This window comes from Calonectris borealis, chromosome 1 (genome assembly GCF_964195595.1).
Source record: "Calonectris borealis chromosome 1, bCalBor7.hap1.2, whole genome shotgun sequence".
NCBI lineage: Eukaryota > Metazoa > Chordata > Aves > Procellariiformes > Procellariidae > Calonectris > Calonectris borealis.
In genome coordinates, this window is record NC_134312.1 from 69,064,284 (window position 1) to 69,081,402 (window position 17,119).

General features: G+C 37.9%; 1 protein-coding gene across 3 annotated transcripts in view; it reads right to left on the minus strand.

The window, feature by feature from the left end:
* Positions 1-1,411: 1,411 nt before the first annotated feature.
* Positions 1,412-17,119, minus strand: part of DCP1B (decapping mRNA 1B) — a 43,213-nt gene continuing 27,505 nt past the window's right edge. For all 3 annotated transcript variants that reach the window (XM_075159432.1, XM_075159447.1, XM_075159438.1), the window contains exons 6-9: positions 12,586-12,714; positions 11,002-11,841; positions 4,314-4,562; positions 1,412-2,512 (exon numbers count right to left, since the gene is read on the minus strand). In XM_075159432.1, the coding sequence (XP_075015533.1) occupies positions 2,432-2,512; positions 4,314-4,562; positions 11,002-11,841; positions 12,586-12,714 (1,299 nt within the window). In that variant the 3' untranslated portion in view covers positions 1,412-2,431. The remainder of the gene's footprint in view (positions 2,513-4,313; positions 4,563-11,001; positions 11,842-12,585; positions 12,715-17,119) is intronic.

Consider the following 17,119-nt stretch of genomic DNA (forward strand, 5'->3'; position numbering starts at 1 on the left):
ACAAGTTTGGTTTCATTTCTCAACAGAATTCTCTCACTACTTTTCCTCTTCTGTTCATTGTCATAAAATTCAGAGTTTCTTTCTGAGCCTGTTCTATCTTCTTACCTCTGTTGTTCTTTGTAAGCATGCAAGTCAACTAAAGCAACTTCTTTAGCAACTAACCTTCTTTTCTTCACTCCACAAAAAGCAGGTTTATGCCTCCTGAACAATCCCAGAAATCCCTTATGGCATAATAAAGTAGGAGAAATCCAACCCCGTCAGTGTTACTTGTGTAGATGTAACCAGAAGAGAGGGCAGTGAGAAGAAACCCTGAATTAGCCCTGTCCTTGTCAGCTTTAAGATAAGCCTCAGTTTGTCAAGCATAGTGCCAATACTACTGATGTCATAAACATCAAGAGTTAACAGAAGATGTTTTGAAAAAATATGCCTTTAATTTTTGTAAATGATACGTTACTCTGAAAAGCAATAAATAAGGATGTTTTTAAAATTTCTACTTGCCTTTTGTGTAAATAAAAATGTTTCCCCCATGACTAGAAAACCTATCACAAACACAGCTTGAGGTGCTTAAGGATTGGTTTTACCCACCAATTACAGAAGTTCTACATGTCAAATGATGTCTTAACTCTGTGTCCCCATCATTTTAAATTGCACTCTCAGATAATCCAGCATCACAGACACCAATTATGCATGTATTTAGTCTCATACAAACTCTTTTGTGTAGATTCCAATTTCTTCCACACCAGTTCATTCAGAAATAATACCAATTAACTCAGTAGAATCCCATAAATTATAATGGCTACATAAATTATTATGGCTACAGGATTAGAATTAGGACTTGCTATCTTTGAAGTCTGCCCTGGTATCTGCTCAACATGTTCTTTTCACTGAATCTGCAACAATCATAAGCAATTTGGTAACAAGATTGAACCAGAATACAACTTGCTTTCTACGAGCTACTTAGTGTAGGAAAAATCTAGCAGTTTTGCAGGCACAAGTCTCTTGGGGTTATTCGCTTGTGTATAAAGAAAATAGCTCTTTTTTTTTTTTAATATTGATTTAGAGCCTTTCCCAAGGAATGTGAGCAAATCCCCTCAACCCTTGTCCCCCCAAATCACACTCTTATAATAGAGAAAGGCCAGATGTATGGGGGTGGGGGCAACTTTTTGAATCATTAGAACTATACTAATCGAAACCTGCATCCTAATTTACACTGAAGAACCTTCACAGATGAGGCTGCTGAGTTGTGCCTACATCAGTGCCCATAGTAAAGAAGAGTGTATACTCATTTATGGATTACCAATTGGGTTCTCTGCGCCCACAAAAGAAATGCCTCCTTAGCAACAACTTTGGGTTCCTAAACTGTAGTAAACTGGCACTTTAGCAGCAGATGCTAATAAAAATATACGTAAAATTTCTTTTAGTCATTTATTCTAATTGAGTTAAAACCTCATGTGTCTTCTGCCAAGTGTAAAAACATTTTCAAGTCATACAAATACAAGTGACCCAACAATTCTAGATACATAGTCCATGGCACAATAAAATGAAATCAGCACATAGAAGGGATTATCCATTTTATTTTCTTTAGAAATGGATCAATGAAATCACTGTGCTTCAGGAACACACTAAAAAAATTTAATGGGACTTTTACTCCAGGTAGCCTTCCCCCTAACAAAGTTGTCCATTGCTTATAATAACGCAGATTAGATCTGGAATAATAGAAACATGACTCCAGTGCCACCCCAGAGCTACGCTGATAGCAAGTACATTCACAACCAAACCCCCCCCCCCCCAATTCTTCAAAACACCTGCAGAGTCCCATTTCTACAGCTAGCTAAAAATATTCTTGCTAAAATAGAAAAAGATTTTTCTACAAAAATTTGGGGGAAAGTCATGACATTTCATCTAAATTGCTTCGCAAACAACTAAGTACAATGATAGATCAGTCTTCCCAAGACTTTCGCTTCCAAGATTTCACCCGGATTTTCATGTTCCTAAAAATAGTCCAACATTGCCACCATGTGGTCGGAGATGGGCACGTTCATCGCAACAGTTGCACATGACGTCTCTCAGAAAATCCATGACAAATATCTAGTCAATGAATAACCACACTGCAAGTAAAAAAGGAAACTGAATTCTGAGAACTGAGTCCTTATGCAGGGAAACCAATTCTAAGTATGGACCAATGTAAGAAAAATAATTTAAGATATTTTGTGATTAAGTCTTCAGTATCGTGACGCTCCCCTCCCCAAAGGCACAATCCGTTTCCGCTCACTTCTTTCTCAGTACAGCATGTACTTGCCAACAAGCAAAATCTACGTGTATGCAAAATACCTAAGACCATTCATTTCTTTAAACGTAAACGTACTTGAAAATTTGAAACCTTTTCCCTGGAGTTCAGGAAGCAATAGAAATTGAATTTTAAAATCATCGTTCACATAGACTTTTTCATTGCCGCCTTTCTCACACTAAAGAGATATGCTTCATAAATAATATTTAAGAAGTTGTCATCATTCTGAAAAACAAAACAAGTAACTGTTAGTGCATGATAGGTGTTCCTCAGCAAAGACATTAGAAGTTTTTTCCATTTCATGAATGAAATACTTCTCAACCTTACTCTATTTTAAAAAGTGAGCAACAGGAAGGCTATTTCCTTTACCAAAAGTATGTATTATTTCCAAACCTTGCTAAAAGCCTAAAAAGAACCGGATGTGAATATAAACTTTATTGCAGCAAACATGACTGTATCTCTGTAAGAACTAATGAGTACACAGAAAGCAGATTTTCCAAACTCACAGTGGATTTAACTTGAGTCCTCTATTCTTGAATGGTATCGCAGTGACGATTCGAGCCTGTAAATTTCTTCCCTCTGCCCTCATTTACCTAGGGATTTCCTTAAGTAGTCTCCTCCGCTAGGTCAGTGATAATTCTAAGCACGTCTGAAGGAACAGTGAAACACCCTGGGTTTTGACAGTAAATCCTACCTGGGCAAATCCTAGCATCTTGTTTAGCTCTTTTAGACTCAATGCTCCTAAACTGACGCTGCCCCTTTTGCTCTGATGCTTGTTTAACTTTTTCCTTCTGAAAGATCATTTTGCAAGAACGGGCCAACCCACATTAAGAAACAATGCCCTAAGTAGCTAAGATACTATTTGAGGAAAATCAGGAGCATTCGAGCTTGCAGTTTTATATAATGAAAAGTAACAGGTAAGAAATCGGCAGTAATTTCCAGGTAACTCTGTTAATCCTAACTACCACCAAGAACAGCAGGGTCAAATATACAAGCACAGTTTCAGAGGGTAAAATCCAATTTTCCTTGACTAGTTTCCTTTTTAACTTCACACATGGTTTTCCTACTATCCAGATACTCAAAGTATGTAAAGACAGGATAATGTAATATTTTTATCCCTAAAAATACAGGGAGAAATGAGAAAAGCTTCTAATTTGTTAAAGATACTATTTTCTTTCTGGGTCTATAATTTAAATTGCATTTTAAGTAAGTAACTTCAACATTCCAATAACGACTTTTATTTTTCTTCCAAAGCCATACAGGCACATAGTTTTGGCCTACAAATTGGACCCTTAAACCTGTGCGTCTATTCCTTATGCTTTATAGCCTGTCTTCAGTTATAAAACCTCTCCTCAACCTCTACTCTTCAGATATTCATCACATGGCAAGTTAAGGAAAAAAATATTCATAATCACTCACATCATCCCAGAGCAGTAAACAATCATACATAATGTTAATGCTTTGTCACATTTAAACCTGAATAACTGCAGCAAGAGGAATTTTAGCGTTTGAACTAAAGAATTACATTGAATAGACTGAACTAGTATATTTTTAGGTTCTCTAACCCGTATTTTGAAGTTGCTTACACTCATCCTGCAATTTCAATTTCCCATCTGAATTCCTGTTACTGCTAACACGCACCTCTGAAATATTTGGCAGCTAGGATAATCACCCATTATTTATCCTTAGCTAAAAATATAATAGATATCTCTCTGGCTCATAGGCCGACCTTACAAAGCTTTCAGTCATCTTTGTTCTTTTCTGTCAAATTTATTATCTTTCCTGAACCCCAAACCAGATGCATTAATCAAAAGGCAGTTAAGGCAGCAGCGTGCAAGGAGAGGCTATCACGTCCGTGGTCTATACCATAGCGTTCTGTTAACATGCAGCCATAAGTAGCACAACTTTCATCATATATTCTAATTATTCATTTAGCCACTAGACAGGTGAATACAACCAATTATAGGGTGCTTATATCAAAATGGGAATCAGAATTTTAAGCGAAGTAGAATTCTTGGCGCTTTACCTGGATCAGGTGTAGAAGTGTTTCCTGCAGCTGCATCTTCGTCATTGAGCTGCTGTTGACCACAGATGGCTCTGGGGTTTGCAGTGGCAGCAGCAGACTAGCTGAGCTAGGAGCAGGTTCTTGGTTTGCTGCTGTTAACCGCCCACTTTCATTTGCTTTCGGTGGAGCAGGTGTGGACTGAGTGAACACCATTGGGGACATCAACAAGGTAGGAGTCACAGTGGCAGGAATGCGTTGAGGTGAGATTACCTGTCCATTTAAAAACAAAGTCATCAATTAAACCTATCTACTTAATTCTATAGGAATAAAGATGATGAAAACTGCAGACTGATTGGCAACAGGTACAGAGACTGCTGGAGATCGATACAGTTCAGGACCCCCTATAGGATTTATTTCCAGATTAAAAGGTCTTCCATCCAATTTGAGATTGCAGCAATGGATTCAAGTGTGATTAAGTCTATCTGATAGGCAAGTGATCTTAGGACAAGAGCATTTTATTACAGAAATCAGACTACTATTAAATATCAGCACTCTCAGACAATGCAGCTGTAAAGTCTTCTACATTGGGACAGTAAGTTATTAAGTTTAACCTTTGAGAATATCACTATTAAAGACTAATCGTTGTACCTAATACTAGAAAGTATTTTCCAATTATAACTTTCAAATTACTTTATAAATATATATATGTATATATTCTTTTCTTCTCGTTTTACTTAAGGAGAGGGGAAAGAAAACAGATTAAGTGATTTATCTAAAGAGCCACAGTAAGCTGGTGGCATTGTCAGAAACAGAACCGACTCCTAACCAACACTCAGCTGAGAAAATCAAAAAGGCCCTCAAAGAGAAGGAAAGCCTACTACTGCTGCAGTAGTTCTGCAAATTCCCTCAGTATCATATCCATGCCAACCTGCAGAGATAGATCTCAAAGAATTTTTACTTTTAAATTTCGCAATGCATCTTGGAACTGTAAAACATGCAGGACTAGCAAATACTATCAGATATAATATACAACACAATGGAAAGTTTATTCACTCAGTTTGCAGGTATTAGAGCTCTCTCCAGGTAATTCTAGTAGTAAATCTTAATCCTAATCAGCCATCTCCTCGCTATTCAGATATCCAATCTTTTTTTCAAAGAACAGAACATACAAAGGAATTGATACAAGCTCACCAAAGCTCCTCTCTTTTGGACTGGAGCATCATTTATTGCTCCTGTATGAAGGTGAAAGGCTACTGAATCACTTCACTCTGTGTCCTGGGTTACATTTCAATTTTGAAAAAAAGTTAAAATTAAGAAAATAAAACTGAGGTTTATCTCTTAAGTATGCAAACCAACGTAGTTTAATATTAAAGAACATTCATATTTTTGTAGCTTGTCTTACTCCTAGTTACAATTGTTCTACCCAAGACACTTCTGAACAATGTTAGTTAGACTACAATACAAAGAGAAATAGAAAGAAACGAGGAGGACTGAGAGCTCATGCTGTTTTACAGAAAATTTAAGGAAGCAGAAAGACTAGGGGTCAGGAAAGACGCATGGATATTAGAAAGCAAGCAATATGCACCCAATGCAAAAATCTCCCAGTTCACGTTTTAGGTAAATATTGTTTCTGCTTCTCCAATATAGAATACTACTTAAAAATGAAACTCTTGACCTACAGTTTTTTTCCTACCCCATGACATGTAATCATAACAGCAATCATCAGGTCTGTGTTACAAGCTCCTGAATGAGTTAAGGTATTCCTAACTCATCGTAGGTTTGCTTCAAACAGTAAGGTAATGCGTATGTTTGTGCACCTATCCTTGAAAAACCATGTTCATTTTGGAAGAAAACCAATGTAAGTCCAAAGTGACATCCCTCTGTGGAGCAAGACCTTCAGACTATGCACAGAGGCTCTCCTGTTAAGTGCGAAGATTGTTCTCCTGCCTGTGGAAGATTGACTACCTCCAGACACTTACCACAACACTTCTGCTCTACTCATCCATGCAGCTGAAGTAACTTCTCTTTAATTTACCTCAAGCAAAATTGGCAGGGTTTGCTTAAACCAGATGATTCTTCCTAACGTGATTTAAACAATGCATATACAAACTGCCTTCCAAGGGCAGGAACCTCCAGCAAAGGGATGGTGGTGAGCAGCTGGAGGAGATCAACTGTCCCACTAATATAGCTGAATCTACGACAGGCTAGGTCGAAGACCTAGATGACATGTCCTTCGACATCAAAAGACATTTCTCTCTAGAGTCCAAGGCAAATAAACAAAACTTGAGACAAACTGTGCTCTTAATTACATACAGTTACTACTGTCAAACACATATAATGTTGTGGTTTAAAAGACATATGAAAAATTACGTTTTTTTCCCTGGATAGAAACGGCTTTTTGGCAGGACTTGCCAAGCATATGGAAGCTATATGGAATAAGCAATATTGCCATCTACTGGTGACACAGCTGATATCTACAGGTTACTGCAAAACTTAAAATATTTGTGTCAGAAGAAGAGCAGAAAATATATACATCATTTTTTCAGTGCATAGCATTTGTTTCTGTATGCAAACATTAAAATGTATTTTTTGCTAACAGTTCGTGCTCAAAGTTTCTGCCATTTAACAAACTTTTACATAAACAACATGTTTTTTGTTTTAAACATACAGGCAAATTTTCATTTTAGATTTAGTTCAGATCACCTTCAGTCATTGGGACCACTGACACCCACCAGAAAACAGGACGCTGTTCTTGGCGTTACTAGTGAAATTCCTGTAGCACCGTACTTTTGCTGAAAGCCCTGAAAATGCTCTGTAGGGGCACAATAGCCTTTGGGCCATTCTTTTAGCTTTGAGTAATTTCTCACAAGACATAACAGCCCTCCCAAAATGCTCTTGATCAACTTCTTTCCCACAGAATCTAACCGAGTTGCTTGTTCATCCAGCCTCTACTGAGTTATCTCCAGCTTTATCAGGTCAACACTTAAATCTCCGAGTCACTAATAACAGAGTAGGATTCTACCGTCAGTTGTGCAACAATGAAGTAAGAAGAACGAAACATGTGCAAAATAATCGTTGCAGCATATAGTATTCCTCCTCTGAAACACAAACGCTCACTAAGATATCTGTTTGATATTCTGCGTGGCTGCTGGCAGCTAGATGACATGATAGCTGGCAAATTCATGTAACACCATGAACTAGGGAATGCATTGATCTCCTGTAATGCACATTAGCACCCTCTGTTGCCTCCTACACGTGCAGACTCCCACGTGCATCAAGTGCTCCTCCGGAACATCAGCACCTGCTGGGTGCTGCGGGCCTTTAACTGTTTTTAGTGGCATTACTTAAACCTGAGAACATTTAATCTAGGAATGGTTCAGGAACTTTAAAGACAGTTACTATTAAAATAAAGCTGGCTACAATGCTAACATTGCTTTGTCTTTCAAGTTTAATTCATAATTCTTTAACTGATGTTTAACTACAGAATCTTAAATTACTTTTCAAAACAAGTTTAATGTACCTATTGCCTTCCTCCTGTGCATGTTTACAATCTCATGCTGAAACTGCAGTCAGGACAATTGAGAGGTAATGGTGTGATGCTTACACCAAAGATACTAGGTACCATGCACATATTCAGAAGATGTAACGCTATGTACAAAATACATTCTTGATGGAAAATGGTCCAAGAAAGGAGAAAAATGGGCTGCAAGATAAGTGGCCTTCTGAAGAAAAGACAAATTTGTGTCAAGGTTATCGTAAGCACTTCTAAAACCATAATTCTGATTAACATAAACACTTAAGCATGCATGTATCTATAATCAGGATAACTCATGCCTAACACTGAGCATATGCTTAAAAGCCCACTGCAGATTAATGTTTTTTTATTGCATCTTAAGCACACGTTACTCACTGTCCGCATAAGGAATACTTCACAGAATAGGGCTGGCACCAGACTAGACTGAATGCTTCCGAATATTATTCTTCAGCTTTTGCTTTTTTATTTCTTCTTTTTTTTTTTTTTTTTGGTAACTGGTCTCTTCCTTTCCATGTGGGAGATCACAGTTCTTACACCATATGGAGATGCAGCAGAAGCCAATTTAAACTTGGACTTGTAATGTGTCAATTGTGGAAAAGACTATTGCTTTCATTTTCTCAGTGCTGCTGATGGATCTAGTGTGTTCCTTTAATGCGATTTTTCCAACAACAGACACTGTCCAGATACCTTTCTATTCCTGTCAGACTTTTTAGAATTTGCTTTTTCTGTATGCTGAATTGTAGTCAAAGAGGAAATACCAAAAGATAAATAATTACGGAGAACAAACCTTTTGATGCATTTGTTGTCAGAATCTGCTTTGATCAATTTTGCATGAGCATGTGCAGATATATTTGTGCCAATTCAATTTCACTCGAATGTCTGTCTGCAGGCATAGCAGCACTTAAAGCCTTTGGTCTATAGCAAGGATGATATTATAAAAAAGATTAATGTTAGTTTTAAAAGTTGTTTCAAATTTTTATCTTCCAATTTTTTTTCAAAAGTAGGAATATCTCATGTGGCTAATTCATGGCATTCTACAGGAATACAGACTCATTCCTTCATTTTTAGCCCCCCTCTCCCCCCCCCCCCCTTTTTTTTTTTTGGCAATCTGCTGCATGTAAAAGAGGCCGTTCCTTCCAGATTGCAGAGCTTTAGGTGTCCTAAACAATAATCAGTCTTACGTCATTACCATTTTTATTCTATGTATTAAGTCTCACAAACAATACTAAATATGTCAGAAGAACTGCATCTAATACTGTTTTGATAGCAGCTGTGGCTATCAGTCCGTAAAGCCACTCCTAGGCAGTCTCAATCTACTTGGTCTGCTCACAGCCATGCAAAGTGAGACTGAGAGTCTCCTTAGTTGCCTTTTTCCTTTTGTTTTTTTTAAAAGCAAACTTGAAGCAGTAATCACAGTGAATGAGATTTGTTCCAGTGAAGATTCTTCTCTTCTCTCAAGCTATTGTTCTATTTGTACTCAAGCATAAAATTATTGAAATTGCATTATGTCAGACCTCAGTAATTCCCTTTCCATATTGCAACTAATGCTGGCATCATTTTCTTTTTCAAATATATACAAAGTCATCAGCCATATCAGCATCAACATGGATTTTTCATTTGAAAATATTTGCCATTTTTTATTTATGCATACTGGCTTATAATGTATAGCCTGGCACTTGCCTCATTTCACTTTTACCTTCAAAGCAGGAATGTCTTATGTCTCCATGCTATCTGTACATTTACCAGTGAATCAGACAGTTTCTTTCATTTACAGCAGGCAAGTTCCATTCCCAGTGAAAACAGAAGTAAATTTTTGTGACTCTGGATCCTCTTTTTTTCATTAGTACTCCACTGGAAAGTCAGATTACCATCTGTAAGCAACTGATCCTGAATAATTTCAATGACTCATCCCCCCAAAACTCTTACACACAGATTCAAAGTCATGCTGCTTTCATTAAAAGAATAAATATAATGATGGCTATTTGCTATATCAAATTCATCTTCCTCTGACCTCTCATGGAATTAGAAATCTTGACCTGTCACAGATGTGGCCCTTAATTGTTAAATGACTGTTTCAGCCTCTTCACATGTAGGATAACTTTCTAGAATGAGGAGGATTCTTGGAGCATGCTGAAGTATTCTGCAGTCTTTCATTCAGCTTTTTAAGAAGTTGCAATAGAAAAGCAGCTTTTGAACTTTACACCAAAAAGGTGAATGTTTTATCATTTGGATAAGTAACTTCTAGACTCCAATACAATACAAGTCAGACTCCAGTACAACACAAGTCTTGTGGACAGTTTGTCCACAATAAAGGAAGTTAAAAGGGGCTTAGATGTTCGCTCATCCCCAAACAGGACCTTTAAAGACATTCAGGTGTAGAAGATCCTACAGAGAATGAAGTTGTTAACAAAGACAGTAGTTGTCCAGTATGGGACATTTTGTAATTGCACATGATGCTTTTCTGAAGAACAGTCTCTTGCAATCGCCTGAATTTTTTAAGACACCAATCCTACTTTTAGAGTCACAATCACCAGAATTAAGGGGTTTGGGTTTTTTGAAGGCATTCAGGCACAATGTCTTTTTTTCAAAATAATACATAGTAAATAAAAAAAAAAGCTAATGAATAGTTAGAAGTAGTAGTTATAGTACCAGATAACTAATTCAGCAATATACAAATACTTCAAAAAACTGCTGTTAGAAAATAAGTGATCTTTTAAGCACGTTTAGCACTTTTAGCAACTGGCATATAAAGGAATGCATACCTGCACAGAGAAAGCTATGACTAATTTTGTAAGAAAAAATAATTATTAAACCCAAAACATTACACTCAATAACCAGCAATACACACAACAGCCTGAGACCAAGTATCGCAACTGAAAAGTAGGTGACTTTTCAAAGTTCGTCTGGAAAAATCCAAGACTGCAGTATTTTTGGTCATTATTGATGTGCAAAGGATGTAGCCTTCAGTATTTACAGTATCACAACTTCGTAAATCATAACTTACTTGATGTTGTTAAATTATCACCTGCAAAATGAATGATGTGCAACACGTAATAAGATAGTAACACGAGTATACTGGCCAAAACAAAGACTAACCTTACAAAACTCCAAGTTCAAAAGATTGCTAGATTTTTATTTATTTATTTATTTTAAATTCTGAAGTTGCCCATTTACCTGAAAGAGAGAGCTCTGTTTTTCTGTACCCGGAGCCTTTTCTATCCAGGAATCCAGTGGTTTCAGTGTATTGGTATTCTGAGTAACAACAGGAAACTTAGCTGCCAAGGTCGGTCTGCTGGATACATGCAACTGTTGTTCTTGTTGCACTATCTGGAGTTTTTTCAGTAACTCTTGAGGTGAAATCACCCCGGAATTGGCTGCTTGATTGCCAGAGAGAGAAAGTGGCTGTCTAGGAAGTTTGGATTGTTCTTTACCAAGTGTCTGAGACTCTAAAGTCTGGCCTGGTAGGGAACCATTGAAATACACCAGAGGTGGCTGGCTCATGTTGTTTACCGGTGCTGCTGGTGCTCCAACAGCAGCAGGAGTCCTGCTGAACACAGAAGCTGTCGAGTTCACAGATCCTGTTGCACTGGAATCCATTTTAGTCACTGACCCTGACGGACCTTGTAATTTCTGTAATAAGCTCTGAGTGCCAGCAGTATCCTGAACTACATGAGATGTTGCAATACCATGAGAAGTCACAGGTTGAAAGAGTCCTGTGAAAGTCTCACCCACAGGGTGGATATTGCCATTTTCACAGAGTCGGTTCTCGGGAAACTCAGCAAGGGGATGAAGGTCTGTTCCACGCACCATAAGCTTCTGAATGGCAGGGCAAAGCTGTTTCTCTGCAGAGGGCGAGTGCCTGCTAGGTTCTTCGTAGGACAGTGAACGTACCACACCCTGCCTAACAGGAAGATTCTCTTGATGCTGTTTATTAAGCGGTTCTGAGACATCTGGCTTTTCTTGTTTTCCAAACAGTGCTGTCAAAGACAAGTGCTGTGGTTCAGGATCCACATTCTGTGAGGGGACAAAGGAAAAAAGTAAACAAAGTCCCCTCATGCACAAGTTACTTTAAGTGGCGACAATATTTAGCCAGCAGTATTCAAGGAAAAGCCGAGAAAACTGCTATGCTCTTTTCTCCCAAGAGAATTTTTAATAGTTTTGTCACATAGGAAGGGCAAGCAGACAGTTGTCAAGCTGCTAATGTGGGAGAAAACCAGTGAATCTAAGAGATAGCAGTGGCTTCACTTTAAATACCATGAAAGAGCATCTTCCCTTTCAGCCATCAGTACAATATTAGTAAGAGACAGAAATCTCTCCTTGTGTGAACTAGGGCCACTTCTTGCGCATCTCCCTGTCACAGCGGAATTCAGTTTTTAGGATTTTGCAGTGTGATTTAGCATGAAGATATATCAAGAGTCTTTTCTTTATTTAGAGTAACCGAATTCACCTAAAGAAAAAGAACACAAAAAATGTGGTCCAGCAATTGACTAGACGAGCTTGCAATTAAAGCAGCATCGGAAAATGGAAAGACTAGTATTTCTTTGTTGCATCAGGAGGGTACGCCTGTAATTTACACGCTTCCACGTCACACGGTGGGGGTTGGGGGCTTTTTATAAAACAGGTTAGTTTTTCATTAAAATAATTCCTTACTGTGGTTCCACCTCAAATTCTTGCACTGACCTTCTGACTCAAATAAATATTCCTACACGGCTGCTCGATTACAGCAGCACTAGGCAGAAAACACACAAAACATTTTACCTTGCTTTGCTGAGATACTCGTTGATGCTGGTTTTCACTAGGCTTCACTGGAATTGGTTTGATTAGGTTGGGGTTGTTATAAATTGCAGAGGAACTGGTTATTTGTTTTGGCTCTGAGCAGGTCTTACACTGCAACAGAAAACAAGTATTTTTTAGTAAGTGGGACAGTATCTTTTCCCATAGTTCTCCAGACATAGCCAAGTACTCAATAACCAGAAATATTAGTTGCAGCACTGATTATGAAATGTTATGCTATTGAAAGAACTGTAACAACTGCAACCTAATTTTCTAAAACCACAAAGCATATGTAAAAATAAACACTTGATTCCAAGATTCCAAGTATGAGTCTTCCCTCTAATTTAAATCTCAGTTCTCTTTCTTACCTTCTGCTTTTCCAGAAGGTAAAAAAAAAAAAATTAAAAAAAACTTAAAAAAAACTAAAAAAAAAAATTTAAAAAAGCACCTTAGAAACCAAGCAACAGACATGCTTTTCCTGCATCAGTAGGCAGCTAGAAGTAGTTTAGATACATGAAGGATTAATGTGCCCATAAAGAACATTTAAAATGCTTTTTGTTAAAAACTGGAATTGTAACTCAAACTCTTTTATATAAATATTCCACATTGTGGGAATTTGGAGGATGCATATACCCGCACAGAAAAATAATTAAAAATTTAATCAATTTGTAGAATCAGTATGTTTTCTTATTAAATATGACAGGATTAACAACAGTATTTATAAAAAGATGGGCAGAGACGGATGACAAAGTGATCAGTGACATGGAATGACTGACATATGAAAAGAGAAGGACACGATTTAATTCAGAAAAAAAGCACAGAAAATGCTGCATGAAAGAAATAATAAATGAAATAGGAAAAGGTGAATAAGATGGTCTTATTTACATTGTACAAAAAATAAGAATATAGTAAATTAAAAAAGCATTGGGTATATACAAGGAATGCTACTGTCAGTAAAAAAAGAAAACAGTTTATTGGAAGTCATTGTTGCTTTATACACTTGAAAATACGAAACTGGAAAGATTTGTTAAAGAATTATCTAACAAAAACTAATCCTAGCTAACAAGAATATTCATAGTTAATTACCTGAATTTGATGGGCTCTAAACTTTATGCCGCAGGACTAATGTTTGGGTAAGGAATGATCAGTTTTGGTTTCTCGTTCTTTCTCCAAAGAACCCAGTCTTGCGCATTACTGGGGACAGAACTCTGGACTGGACAAACTGCAATACAGACACACAGCAGAGCCACTGCTGTGCAATTATAAAAACGTCCGTGTCCTTTCCAGAACTTTCCGAGAAAAACTCCTTAGGATGCAAATGTGTTAGGTGAGAAAATAACCTCCATTCTCAAATATACAAAACTGATCATTTAATCCATTTCTGACACCTACCGCAACAGTAAACAGAGACACACTGATTCCCAGGCTGCTCAGTAAAACAGAACTTGAGTTCTTGAGGGGACTCGATGGGCTCTAGGAGGTACTCAGTGCCTTCTTTGCAACATTTGTCTTCAGGAATCCCAGGCCCCTGAGGCTGGTGGGAAAGTCTGGAGTGATGAAGACTTATCCTCGATAGGGGAAGATCAGGTTAGGTAGCATGTAAGCAAAATGGACATACACAAGTCCATGGGACCAGATGGGATGCACTCAAAAGAACCGAGAGAGCTACCTCTCTCATTGTGAAACCACTCTTTATTTTTGAAAGGTAAAGACAACTGGGGGAGGTTCCAAAGGACTAGAAGAAAATAAATATCAGTACTATCATCCAGAAGGGCAAGAAGGAGGATTTGGGGAACTTCAGGCCAGTTTGCCTCACCTCCATCCCTGGGAAGGTGATGAAACAAATGGCTTCCTACTGGAAGCTATTTCTAAACATATAAAGCACAAGAAAGGAATTGGGAGTAGACATCATGGATTTACAAAGGGGAGACCATTCTTGATCAACCCAATAGCCTTTTACAGTGAGATGACTGGCTCAGTGGATGATGGGAGAGAAGTGGATATTGTTTACCTTGACTTTTGCAAAGCTTTTGACACTGTCTCCCATAACAACCTCAAAGACAAACTGATGAAACGCAGACTAGGTAAGTGGACAGTGAGGTGGATAGAAAACTGTCTGATCTGCTGGACTCAAAATATTGTTGGCATGAAGTCCAACTGGAGACCAGTCACTAGTGGTGTACCCCAGGGTTTGAAATTGGGGTCAACATTGTTTAACAGCTTCATTAATGACTTGAATGCTGGGGCAGAGCAGGCTTGCAGACAATATAAACAGGGATGTGTAGTTAATAGACCAGATGGTTGTGCTGCCATTCAGAGGGACCTTGACAGGAACATGAAGTTCAACAAAGGGAAACTGAGGAAGAATAACCCCATGCAGTAACAGGCTGGTGCTGACCGACTGAAAAGCAGCTTTGCAGAAATGGACCTGGGTGGACAAGAAGTTGAATACAAATCGGCAACATGCCCTTGTGGCAAAAGAAGGCCAACAGCATCCTGGATTGTATTAGGCAGAGCATTGCCAGCTGATCAAGGGAGATTCACCTCTACTGAGCACTGGTGAGACCACTGGTTAGACCCCTCTACTGAGCACTGCAGTGCTACATCCAGTTCTGGGCATCCCAGCACAAGACAGACCCAGATGCACATGAGTGAGTTCATTGAAAGTCTATGAAGTTGATTTGGGCACCTGTCAAGCAAGGAGAGGCTTAGTTTCCAGAAGAGAAGGCTCAGGATATAATATCAATGTGTACAAATACCTGATGGGAGGAAATAAAGACGACCAAGCCAGACTCTTCTCAGTGGTGCCCAGTGAAGACAAGAGCCAAAAGGCAAAAAACAGAATATACAAAATATTGTTTAAACTTAAGAAAAAAAACTTTTTTACTTTAAGGATGTTTGAATCCTGGAACAGGTAGCGCAGAGAGGTTGTGGAGTCTCCGTCCATGGAGATATTTAAAACCTGACTTAACATGGCCCTGAGCAACCCACTTTAGCTGATACTGCTGCAAACAGGGAGGTTGGACTATACTATCTCCAGAGGTCCCTTCCAAGTTCAATGATTTTGTGACTCTCAGCTGAAAAATCATCTTGTGGGTGTTTGGACAGTCAAGGACTTCTGCAATGAATTTCTGAAGACACGATCTTGCAAAGCAGAAGTGTAGTTCTACTCATGTACCTGGCTTTCCTCTATTGTATAACAATTTTTGGTTCAAATATTGCTGTTAGAAATAACTTTAAAGCATGCACAAACAATCATGCCATAGGGTGGTTAGCTATTCGGTTTGAAGAAGGAACAAGCACCTGTCTCTTCTTTCCTGCTATATTCCTCTACTGCATAAAGTGAGAAACTTCCTTAAGCACTAGATTGGAAAAAACATGAAGAACAAAGTACTGACTTTGGCAATAATGCAGAGCTTCACAGCAAAACTGAATTTCAGTTAAATATAAAACCATGTAGCAAGTGCCTCATGGCTAATCTGGGCAGGCCACATTCAATATGTAAATATATTTAAATTCAGCTACATTTTTTGTCCTCTCTGGGGAAGGGGGGAGGGGGGGAAATCAAAGAAATAAATTTTACTAGAATGTGGTCTCTCATTCACCCGGAGCCTTTCTACCCACCTCACACTGCAGTGCAAGTTTGATGACTAAAGATGTCCCAAAATTCAAATAAAGAGCTAAGTACAAAGACTATTCATGGTAAGCAAAACAATTTTGTTTTAAAGCTAGTCGATGCTTACCTCCCTTCTCGATGATTCAAAGCCTGAAGAACTTGACAGAAATTTACACTTAATTGAAGTTTCAGTTTTGCTTTGCAATTCATATTTAAAATAGTTATGAATGGATTGCTATGAAGAATCATAACAGAAAGCAGCTATGAAAAAAAAAAGTGTAGAAGCCTACAACATTAACATAACTATTAAAGCTTTTACACTAAGGAAAAGTTTCCTTTCTATTTATTAGCTCTGACTTACATTTATCAATGCACTGCTCAAACAAATTGTTCTCTTAGGTTCTTCCAAGCTTACATGTTGTTATCCTTGAATTTGAGTAACTTTATTTTTTTGTTTGTTTGTTTTCTACAAGCTTTATTTTATTATCATTTCCAGGCAGATCATATGGACCCTCAACAATGTCCTAGTAAAGAGCCTTCTGCAACCTCATCAACTTTTTTTAATTTTAAATACACTAGGACAAATGACTGAATTATTCTTAAATCACTTTCCCCACCCAGTTTCTGACTGGTCACTTACATTGTCCCTCATTCACTTAATGACAATTAGGCATCTTACCTAGTTAATTATCAGATGAGAGTTTTTTCATAGTCCAAATAAGTGCTTCCTGTAGCCTCTATTTGATCTATACCAAAACAAGTGAAGATAATTTTCTTTTTTAGATTGGACAGATCCTAACCCGTTATGATACTACATAGACCAAAAACACACTTCAGTAAGATTAAACAGCTTTTTTTCCTCCCAGACTGTTCTCTTTCTACAGGATGCTGCCTCTTCTTCAA